General features: G+C 38.8%; 1 protein-coding gene across 3 annotated transcripts in view; it reads left to right on the plus strand.

The window, feature by feature from the left end:
- The window catches only part of LOC127450089 (protein CLEC16A-like), an 86388-nt gene extending 75114 nt beyond the window's left edge, over positions 1 to 11274 (plus strand). For all 3 annotated transcript variants that reach the window (XM_051713837.1, XM_051713838.1, XM_051713839.1), the window contains 2 exons: positions 224 to 364; positions 8688 to 11274. In XM_051713837.1, coding sequence (XP_051569797.1) covers positions 224 to 364; positions 8688 to 9091 — 545 coding nt within the window. In that variant the 3' untranslated portion in view covers positions 9092 to 11274. The remainder of the gene's footprint in view (positions 1 to 223; positions 365 to 8687) is intronic.
- Positions 11275 to 12074: the final 800 nt, after the last annotated feature.

Genomic DNA, 12074 nt, shown 5'->3' on the forward strand with positions numbered 1-12074 from the left:
AGAGCAGAAAATGGGATTGTAATACGTTGCAGCTCTGACTCACCTCAACCTGCATCACCCACATGAGCACTACAGTTCAATATGTCTAAAGCATCAAGGACTAACCACTAGACATGATTCCAACTTGTTTTTTGAGTAATCTGATAAAGAAAATGTTTCAGGGCAATCACTGATTTGGCTATCAGTATCTAAGCAAGTTACACATGTGTGTGTGGTGTTCCAGGTTTTGCAGTTGCTCATGTTCCTCAGCACAGCTCCACACCAGCCTCTTCCTCCTCAACCCCTTCCAGTGGCGGCACTGGACCCTGCAACTCCAACACAACCAGCAGTGCATCCACAAACTCTGCCACACAGAATCAAACAGGTAACACAAACCAGACGCCACCCCCACCTCCCCTTATGCTCAATCATTCCACTTCCACTTCACTTCACTCAAGCTCACCAGACATTTCTTCGTCCTGCTTGACCGAAACATTAACACACAAACATACAGTCCACTGTATATGAGTCAGTCGCCACCTGTTATAAAAAAATATTGTGGTTTTTTCCTCCTCATATTTCTATTTCTGTGTATTGTGTCTCCATTGTGGAATAACACTGGAGTCTTATGATTGCCACAATAAAAGAAAAAGAAAAAACTTCCTAGCAAAAACCCTGATGTTATATTTTCCACTGTGGAAAAAGTTGTTAGAAGTACATTCACTGGTCTTTTCTCCAGTATATGTCTGCATCCCATCTGTATTAGATCATGCAGATATCACTGTTGTGTGCTCGATAGTTGCAGCCCCACTAAATGATTAAGGATTATGAACTTGACTGCACTATTATAGTTGTAGTGCATGTTTTAAGGAATGTTCTGGCTTCAATACAAATTATCTCAATCTCAACTGACATCATTTGTGGCATAATGTTAATTATGCTACAAAAAAAAAACATTTGACTCACCACTTTTGACTTGTACAAAAAAACTGGGTTACAGATATTATATCCAATATCCAATGTTACAGTGGTAAAACCCGTAATCTGGTAAACTCTGTAACGCTAGAAAATTACACATTTTATCACTAGTCATGTTTGAACATCAAATGTTTTGTGGCTATACTTTTGAAATGTATTTTTTACATTTATGGCCCATTCACTTCCATTCTAAGTGCCTTACTATAACGTTTTGTAATAACTAGGGGTTAGTCTGAAGTATTTTTTGCTTAACTTGAATTGAACCTGGAATATTCCTTCTCTTAACACTCCTATGTTTCTTTTACAACAAACTTAAAGAATAACAACACATACACTTATTCACTTGTATAATTTATCCTCCAATTCTCTGCAAATTCTTCAAGAAAATGTAAACACTGTTGAGTGTATGAGTATTTTTATTTTTATGGTCTATTTCCATTTAAGCCTTTGAGTGTTTGTCAGAAATCACAGCCTATTTCGGCAAATTAGAATTTAGTACAACCCCACTGAACACAATTCTGTGGTAAGTGATGGTCAAGTGGTAGACTATTTAACAACCACCAGCTAAATATTGACCCAAATGACCTTTTAGGAATTTATGCGGTTGCTGTTTAGCCATCTTACTGGAGGAGCGTTTTTTGGGGAGCCTCTGAAAGGCTGTTATTAATCACTGTGGGGGCACTCAGCTCATCTCCCTCCCACACTGCATCTCTGAACAGATCTGGTGGTCATGGTGTGACTTTGGAAAAACTGAAAGCTCACAAAGTCTTCACACCACAAAAGCCCAGGAACCATTCTGGTAGTTGACTTCTCTGAACAGAGGAGTAGAGCCTTGTGGCCTCTGTGAAGTCTACTACAGATTTCTGTCTGTATTGTGGGGGCGTTTAACTAATATGGTCATAGACTTTTCCCCCCTCTCTTTCAGTATGTATCTTTGTTCCCTTTATTCTCTAAATCACTATAAAGATCTGTTTGAATTAGAGTAACCTTTAGGGCTTTGTCTGATGTGAAGCTGTCCTCAACATTTAACAAACTCTTCAAACTGAAAAGACAGAGCTTGTGATTCTTTTCTATGAAGTCACCTGATCTAGATGTTTGGAGACAGTGTCTGGATAAGGGACATTGTCACATAGATACACAACCCTAAGTGAGCCGACCACATTCAGTGTTGGTTAATGCTTCGTTGGTTTTTGAAGAGGAGTTCTTAGAAGTAGCAGCCACGGCAGCAGATGACGTGTTGTTTTGGAGGTGTGGAATTGTGGCGAGACATGTAACTGGCCTCTATCATAACAGACACGTAATGCACATACTGTATGTAAATGTGAACTTGCCTTTGCACCAAGTATAGAGTTAAATTCAACATGAAATCAAATTGACACTAACTCTTTTGATACATGTTCATGGTCTTATTGTGCACGATTCATGCTTATGTATAATCTTTCATTAAAATATAATAACTTACTCTGTCTCTGAAATGACTTTCCTTTTCGGTGGAGGCCACCTAAGCCTTTTGGGTGAGGAAAATAATTTTAACCAATACTCAAATGGCTATTTAGTTACTGTTTTGGCTACTGTTGTAGGTAATGCAGCCTGTTTAAAATCTTGCCAATAATTACACAGTAATTTAATGCTGATTGACATTAAAGAAATAAAGGTTGTGATAATAATAGCATGTAGCACTAGATTTGGAAAAAGATGCATTAACATTGGAATTTAGGATTCTGTTAAGGTTCAACCTGACATTAAGCCTCCCATCCCACTCAAAAAGCCTTCTTAAAAGTGTGTCCTGGTGGTGTTTCAGGAGGGGGTAGTCCTTTACAATCAATCCCAACTTTCATTCAGGTCTGGCTCCATTCTGCTATGGACCACCAAAGTCCATTTAAGGCAAGTCAGATCACTCTGCGCCCGTGTTCGTAATTTTATTTTCCGTCATACAAATACAGATCCTATCTACTTAAATGGGGTCTTAAAATCTCCAAAATGGTAGGTCAAGATTACAATCAAATAACATATTTCAACAGTAAAATCTTACAACAATAGGATCATAAAATGTGCTTCTTTAGCCCGGATAACACACACACATACACACACACACACACACAAAAACCTGCTGTTTTTCAAAAAAACGTTCTTGAGTAAACAATTGGCTCTTTTAACTGTAAGGTGGGACTTCCATTCATACAGCCGCCATATTCAGCGTTATGATTTCTCCCACTCATAAGTATATCAGTGACCCGTCTCTTATGTCTCTGGGAAAGAGACTTACTTTTTGCAATCCAATCACAGTTCCCTCTAGATAAAATAATTCCCACCATATATTACATGTATTTTCTCATTAAATGTCCTGCTTTACTCGTGTTGACTTTAAACTGCTTTAGCCGTTGGTGACCAGCTGATTTTTTTCCATTTAGATTTTATTTTGGGGCCATTGCCTCTTTTATCAGACAAGTAAATAGTGAAGAGTTGCAGGAATTCATTAGGAGAGAGAGGGGAAATGGAATCAGGACATGTCGCGGGCCGGAATTGAACTTGGGTCACCTGCTTGAGCACCAAGGCTCAACATCTCTGGAGCATGTGTGCCAACTACTACGTCACTTCTCAAATGAGCAAATAAGTTTTAATTAAGCTTCCCTATATGCCTCCTATTTTGTTTGCTTATATACCGTGCGTTCAGAAAGTATTCAGACCCCTTCATTTTTTTTCACATTTTGTTGTGTTGCAGCCTTATACTAAAATGCTTTAAATTATTATTTTTTTCACATCAATCTGCACTCCATACCCCAAAATGACAAAGCAAAAACCAGATTTTTGAAAACTTTGCAATTTTATTAAAAAGAAAAAACTGAAATATCACATTGACATAAGTATTCAGACACTTTGCTATGACACTTAAAATTTAGGTCAGGTGCATCCCATTTCTCTGGATCATCTTTGAGATTTTTCTACACTTTGATTGGAGTCCATCTGTGGCAAATTCAATTGATTGGACATGATTTGGAAAGGCACACCCTGTCTATATAAGGTCTCACTGCTGAAAATGCATATCAAAGCAAAAACCAAGCCATGAGGTCAAAGGAACTTCCTGCAGAGCTCAGAGACAGGATTGTGTCAATGCACAGATCTGGGGAAGGCAAAAAATATAACAAAATGCACAGTGCCCTCCATAATTCTTAAATGGAAGAAGTTTGGAACAACCAAGACTCTTCCTAAAGCTGCCCAAACTGAGCAATCAGGGGAGAAGAGCCTTGGTAAGAGAGGTGATCAAGAACCAGATGGTCACTCTGGTTGAGCTCCAGAGCTCATGTGTGGAGATGGGAGAAACTCGCTGAAGGACAGCCATCACTGCAATACTCCACCGATCTGGGCTTTATGGCAGAAGCCACTCCTCAGTGCAAGACACGTGAAAGCCAGCTTTGAATTTGCAAAAAATCATCTAAAGGACTCTAAGACAGTGAGAAACAAGATTCTCTGGTCTGATGAAACTAATATTGAACTGTTTGGCTTCAATTGCAAGCATCATGTCTGGTGGAAACCAGGCACTGCTCATCACCTGCGCAATACCATCCCAACGGTGAAGCGTGGTGGTGGTAGCATCATGCTTTGGGGGTGTTTTTCAGCGGCAGGGACTGGGGGACTGGTCAGGGTTGAAGGAAAGCTAAACGCAGCAAAATACAGAGATACCCTTAATAAAAACCTGGTCCAGAGCGCTCAGGACCTCAGACTGGGCCGAAGGTTCACCTTCCAACAGGACAATGACCCTAAGCACACAACCAAGACAACGCAAGAGTGGCTTAGGGAGAACTCTGTGAATGTCCTTGAGTGGTCCAGCCAGAGCATGGACTTGAACCCAATCGAACATCTCTGGAGCAATGGCTGTCCACCGACGGTCCCCATCCAACCTGACAGAGCTTAAGAGGATCTGCAGAGAAGAATGGCAGGCAATCCCCAAATGGGGTATGGAGTGTAGATTGATGGGAAAAAAAATCATTTAAAGCATTTTAACACAAGGCTGCAACATAACAAAATGTGAAAAAATGAAGGGGGCTGAATACTTTATGAATGCACTTTATATTAAAAAATAGCATGCTTTTCATGTTATGCTAGCTGGCAATCTACTTGGTGCTTGATCTTGTCATGTAAAGGTAACACAAGCTGTAGGTTTTGTTCCATGCACCTTTCCGGTTAGATGCTATATGCATTTGGCCGTAGGATTTGTTTCACTGTCTATCCTTTGATCTGTCCCTCTGTTCTTTAGTCAGATCTGGCAGGGAAGACCGGCGAGAGACTGTCAGAGGATGACAGTCACGATGGAGAGTGGGTTTAGAGCTCCATGCACACGTAACAGGCATGACCCTCTTACTTAGATTGACTACGCAGAGTTTCCAGAGACCTGCTTTGTGCTATTAAACAAAGACAATTACTAAATTAGCTTTTGTGCATGTGTGTGATCTTGGTAAGCTTGGTATAATATAATTGCTCACAAAATGAATGGCATTAGTGCATAAAATATATAGTCTACATATTGAAAGATTTTGCACATAGTCATTGAATTCATACAGCATCAGTTTAGACGGAGCTGCTCATTGTTTGTTATTATTCTAAAATGTGAAAAATAGGAACAATACAATCATCAAAACTATGAAAAAAACACTAATGAACTAAGAGGAATTATATAGTGACCAAAACATTTTTGGATGTTTCAACTCATCCATTTAAGTTATAATTATTAAATCTATTTTAGACACAGACAGACAAACAAATGGAGAGACAGATGGATTAATAGGTCTACAGACCATGAGAAACGAACTTTCAGTCAGGTGTGTCAAAGGTTTTGAATGGGACTGTGTCTAGGTGACTGGTATTTCTAAATGTAAACAAGTAAAAAATAAGAACGGTAAAACTTGTCTTTGAAAGTGTATGGTATTTAATAGCAAGTGTTGCATAACGTTATTCCAAAGGACCAATGAATGAATCTCACCCCAGAAAGAGAAATACATTTCTATTTTCTGTTTTTTAGCTTCACCCTTTTATATCTTCACCTTTTCAATTCAATGGCACTCTGCCATTAAGATTCCTCTATTTAGATTCTCATTCATGATCTTTCCAGACAGTTTCTAACCAGAAAGGCTTTACACGCATCTGACTCACTCATTCTTGACATGTCATGCGTCCCTCCCACATGACTCTTGCACTTAATTCATAAGTGTTTCTATTTACTTTATGGCATGAATTCTCCATTGTCTGTTTGTATGAATTATGTATTGAAAACCCCTGCCAATTTCAGTGATTAACTTTCGTGTAAATCTCACCAGAATGGATAAACTCTCACACCATTTAGATATTAACTGTCTGCAACGTTGCCAAACTTTCACACCATTTAACTTTCTTATCACAGCATACACAACTAACGAACCATCTATCAAATTTGGCTTCCTCCTGAATTGCATGGATGAGATCAGTGTACGAAATTCACTTTTGTGTTAAGGGGCCAATATTTGCCCCCTGAAATTAATTTTCAAATACATTTTTTACCTTTGAGGTCTCTTCTTCTGACTATTTAAAATACTGTGGAGCAAATTTACCAAGAATGAATAGGGAATTCCCGGCACAGGATTGACTAAAGGAATTATGCAAATCAGGCAAACACGCCCACAAATTCTGTGCTAAACCATATTTGCACTCTGTAATTCCAATTTTGCGGACCAGTTCTGAGTGCTACATAGCAGAGAATGCTGAAGACCAGATGCGATCTCACACACTGCCCGGACTGTACAGCATCACTCCACTTCTTTGATCCAGACCTGAACCATCCCTTTAAAATGTCGAAAGTGCGCTTGACTACAAACGCATCTGGATATTCATGCCAGATTATAATGCTCTTCTCCATCATTTGATAATTATTTGATGAATTACTGCATCTCTTTTAAATAAAATTCAGTTGACCACCTGCTTTCCTTGGGTGGTAATAGCACAATGTGTATTGCATCTGGCAAATAGCACAGAGTTTTTGAATGAATATAAATCTATAATGAGTCTAATTGCATAGAAAGGTGGTGTGTTTGTTCGGAACGACAATTACTTAATTAAGGCCATGTCCACACTAATACATTTTTGTTTGAAAATGCATCTTTTTCTCTACGTTTTGGCCTTTTGTCCACACTGAGGGGCTGTTTACACCACAATGTTTTCAACTAAAAACGGAAAACTTTTTATGCGTTTTGGCTGTTAGTTTACACGACAACGGCGTTTTGGGGCCTGAAAATGCAAACTTCTGAAAACAGGTTTCAAAGTGCAAGTTTTTGAAAACGATACCATTATCGTCTCCGTGTAAACATACAAAAGGATGACGTCATGCGCATGCGTATTACGTGTTCAGTCTATAGGCATGCACACGAGTACTTCAAAACAACACGCGAGACGTTCAAAACTACAATGGCGGACTACAGGACTGTGTTTGTGCTGCTCAAGATTTTGAGTTTATTGACGCTTTTCCAGCAAAGTAATTGTAGTAATAAAGCAACCTCATCGTCCGTCCAGACAAAATTGCTCGACGCTTTCGCCAACTTCATTGTTTGTATTCACTGCTCTGTGGAAGAATGCTTATGTGCGCAGGTGTGTAGTTTCTTTACAAAGTGACATCGCCAACTACTGGCCTGACATGCATAATACAAAATTTTTAGTCGTTTTCGTGGATCCGTGTGAACGGGGATCATTTTGACAACGTTGTCGTCTGTACGCGAAACTTTTCAAAAATGCAAAGGAAAAACTTTTCCATTTTTAGTACATCGTTGTTGTGTAAACGTACCCTGAGACATCATTTGTGTAAGCGAAAACTGAGCTTTTTGAAAACGCTCTCCCAAGTGGATAAATTTGAAAATGCTGTCTTCACATTGTAGTGTGGACTGGGAAAAAGGGTATATCTGAAAATGATGACGTATTTGTTGTTATGTGGCACAGTCATGTGATCCATTCAACCAAAACAATCAAGATGGCGGTCCATGTTATATCGGAGCTGCTGTGCCTGATATTCACTTTGATAGCATTGTTAAAGATAAATGTTACTTTGTATAACATCACATTGCATTCCTTCAAAGGCGACCAGAAGTTTACTCTGAATTGATGTCTGGTGACGGAACAGGAGGACAATTGCGTTTCAGACCGTACATGCAACGGTGACTTTTTGCATGCACAATAAGGGGATTTAAGTGTTTTCATACATTTCAGTGTGGACGAGCAACTTTTGGAAAACGCTTGAAAACGGCAGTGTAGATGGAGAGAGTTTCGAAAACGAAGTTTTCAAATGTATCCGGATTAATGTAGATGTAGCCTAAACTGCAGACATAGTGCTGTTTTATTGCTGTTTGTGCCTGCTTAAACCAGATTGTGGGTTGCTAGTGAATAAGACAAATTAATAACATTTATTCAGTTTAATCTGTTCAAATAAATTCTCCATATGAATTATAAGATTAATTAACTAGGCTTAGAATTGAAATTGAAGAAATTAATGAAATGATAAAAATAAAAACAGAAATTCACATTTAAAATTTTGGTGGCATTTTCTCACTGCCCTGAGTCCTGCTTAATTTCTGACCCTGGATGGGGTTTAGCTTGCCCTTTGCTTGTTTTGCCACTTGGTTTGAGTAAGATGATCTTGCATGTGTGTCTTTCTTATCACCCTCCTCCACAAGGGGCATATTTGGATCTGACCAACCCTGCTTTTCCTGTTTCAGGACTCGCCCTGGCGCCTAGCCTCACCCCTGCGCCGCAGCCCACCATCTCTCTCCTGTCTGGCAACGATGCCGAGACGCTAAGCGTAGACTCCTTGACCCTGCTGCCCCCCGCCGACCCTCCTCGCCTGCGCTCCTTCAGCACTCAGTTCTCTGTCCAGTATGACGCATCTGCGGATGGGGACGAGACGACAGCTGCCATCCAAATGGAAGACGACAGCACGGAGGCGGTGAATACACAGCTTCAAGAGGACAAGAAGGACATTTCAGTCATAGCTGAAGAAGATGAACCATCTCTTGAGTCTGTAACATCCGAGTCTGGGCCTAGTGGTGATTCATGGGAGGAACCCGTGATTCAGCCCGAGACCGATAACCCTGACCTGGAGAAGGAGACAGCAATAGACTGATGGATCTAGTCCATAACAGTCCTCTGACTGAAGAACAATAGTACAAAAACTCAAAGGCTGAAAAATTGTGGCCAAAACAAGAAATACATATTATGTCGGTCAGTCCGTGCAGTTTCAGTAATGTGAAATAAGCATGACTGATTCCTTGCACAATCAATGGTTGTGTTCTGGTTTTGCACAAGCTAGTAAAGCTAGTTTCCACATGCTTTTGGCATTAGTGTTTCAGGCCCAAGTTTAATCTGTGTGTAGGTAACCGATTGTGTCAACACTTGCGTCTGTTGATTTAACATGGCGGTTCTGAAAACTTTTCTTTACATCTAGACCATGATGAATTTCAAAGGACAACAGCACTCTCAGAAGAGAATTACACCATTGATTGTCACGAGCACTGCTATAAGCACAGCATTGTTGAGTGTGTTGTGTATCATTCTTTCTGCGAAGGTGCTGAAAGAGCTCCAGCTTTTGTTTGTTTGTGTGTGTGTGTATGTATGTGTGTAATTGAGAGTTTTGTGTGTCTGTGTGGTTTTATGATACTGAGCAGAAGATGAAAGGACGCGTTTATATAAATATGTATCTGAGTGGGTTATTGGGGAATGCCCGCTTGATTTTACCAGTCTTAACACTGAGGAATGTACAAAGACTTCTGGGTCTATCCAGTGGTGCTCTTTTCTGAAGGTATATTTCATTTTGACTGAACATTCATTTGCACTTCAACAGGTGTTTTTTTTAAAAAGCCCTTGGTCTTATTCCTTGGAGATTGTAAGGAATGCATATGCTTCACTGAGCTCCTCTTTTGATTAAAAAGTTTGTTGAATACCATTTGCATAATTAGCACTGAAAACCCCTGAACTCTCACTCCGTTCCGGCGATCGTAGGAGGTTTATCCAAACAAGTCCACTCTTGCTGCACCTTTTTGTATGAAAAAGTCACATATGTCAGCCATGTTTTAAAAGGAGTTTTTTCAGTTTTTTTTTTTTGTTTTTTTTTTGTCACGTAAAGGAGCATGAGGTCATTGATAATTCCTACACATTTATTTCACTGCCACTTAGACGTACTGTCACACATTTTTGTTTTGAAATGTTCTGGAATCTGCCAACACAGGGTGAATAAACCTGTTCTCTTTCACATATATTTTACATACTTGGAAGTGGCCCTTTGCTTATTTTCAAGCTGAGGCAAGTTTTAATGTTCAAGAGCTTGTGCTGGACACATGTAATCAAAACTGGGTGTGATGTATTTGTGATTTAAGTTTACTTTGGTGTGAAATAAGTTATATGACCTAATTTAATTCACTTACAGATTCAAGAAATGTGAGTACTTATGGACTGAAATGGAAAATTAGTTTTCAGTTTCTAGACAGCAGGGCATAGAAATGGCACATATACTTTGCGTTGTGGTAGCTACGACTAGGTGCTTCTCTCCGCAAGAAAATCACCCAGATTTGAGCTTTGTTGGCTGAGTTTATTAAATAATAAAGCAATAAAATAAATTCTGCTTATTTCAGTATTTTGAGGTTAAATTCATCATAGAAGTGGGTGGCAGGGCATCAAAAATGTCTTAGTTTGTACACAGTGTATAGCTTTCTTTTGATCCGTTAATTAATTTACCAACAGCAACTATCAAGGTCATGCAATAAATTATTCTGACATACACTTTGGTCTTGTTGCCTTGTTTTCCCTTCTTTCAAATTGTGATCCAGTTCTGTGCATGATCCAGGGCTCATAAATCTGCCATAAAATCTGTCCCTTCAAAGTTTTATCTGTAGTAGTTGTGTAAACTTCCAAAATTCCTGTATTGGAGAGTTGTTTTACAAGCTTATTAAATTTTTGATGGTCATCAATCCTTGGAATAGTTCGGTTTCTGTGTGTTTGGGTCTCAGAAGAGGGGTGATCTGGAAGAAATCCAGTTTCAAGTCTAAAAGCTTGGTCTTTGATTTCATTTTAACATAAATGTATACACCCTGTTGAATATTTGTTATATAAAAAGATTTCTGGAAATAAAATGTGTATTTTATTAGGAAAAATAAGAAAAGAAAAACAGAATACACAGCAACGCAGACTAAACTGATTCTCTAGGAAATTAATGATATGCAGTTGAGGGTTTTTTTTTTTTTTTCTTACTGTGAAAAGCGTCAACAATTTGGAAGTTTTTTTTTTTTTTTTTTTTTTTTTTTTTTTTTATTTCCCATGAACACATATATTAAACACTGGGCCTTACACCCACTCCTAGAATAAGGATTTTCTGAAGTTTTTATCTTCTGTGATACCCAATTGTGACAGCCTTTTAATAGTAGGTGATTTTAACATTCATGTCTGCTGTCCCATTAACCCGCTGGTTAGAGAGTTTTTACATTTGCTGGATTCTTTTATTCATACTCAATCTGTGGTGGGCTCCACTCACAAACGGGGTCACACTTTGGATTTGGTATTGTCATGGGGTGTCCCTGTTTGTGATGTGTTAATAGATAATATTTGTCACTCTGATCATATGCCTATAATTTTTAATGTTTCTTTTTTTGGGTTAGTTTCCACCCCTAAGCCATTAGGACATCGTGTCTGTTTTATAAAACCTTCATCGGCCTGCCAGTTCTATGAGGCATATGATTCCTCTCTGCTGTTTCATGCCATTTGAGTCTTCTCAATTTAGTCTGGGAATAGATGAGTTGGTGTCTTCTTTCAACAGTACATGCAATAATATCCTGGACTCTATTGCTCCTTTTAAAACTATAACACCTTAATTTTTCAGATTTAATTTAGAAGAATTCTCATTGTCACAAAGTTCTGTTTCGCACAATAAATACAGTACTCAATCCTGCCCTTAACACATTTCATGATGAATCCTTGACAGCATGTGAAAATGTTCTATATTTTTTCAAAAGTAAGATTAATACCATTAGATCTAGTATACCTTTTTTTTAATCTTGAGCCTGGTCATGATCAAGCTATTTTTGTTCCTTCACTACTTCTGCTCATTTAGTGAAGTT

Source organism: Myxocyprinus asiaticus, chromosome 13 (genome assembly GCF_019703515.2).
Source record: "Myxocyprinus asiaticus isolate MX2 ecotype Aquarium Trade chromosome 13, UBuf_Myxa_2, whole genome shotgun sequence".
In the NCBI taxonomy this organism is placed as follows: Eukaryota; Metazoa; Chordata; class Actinopteri; order Cypriniformes; family Catostomidae; genus Myxocyprinus; species Myxocyprinus asiaticus.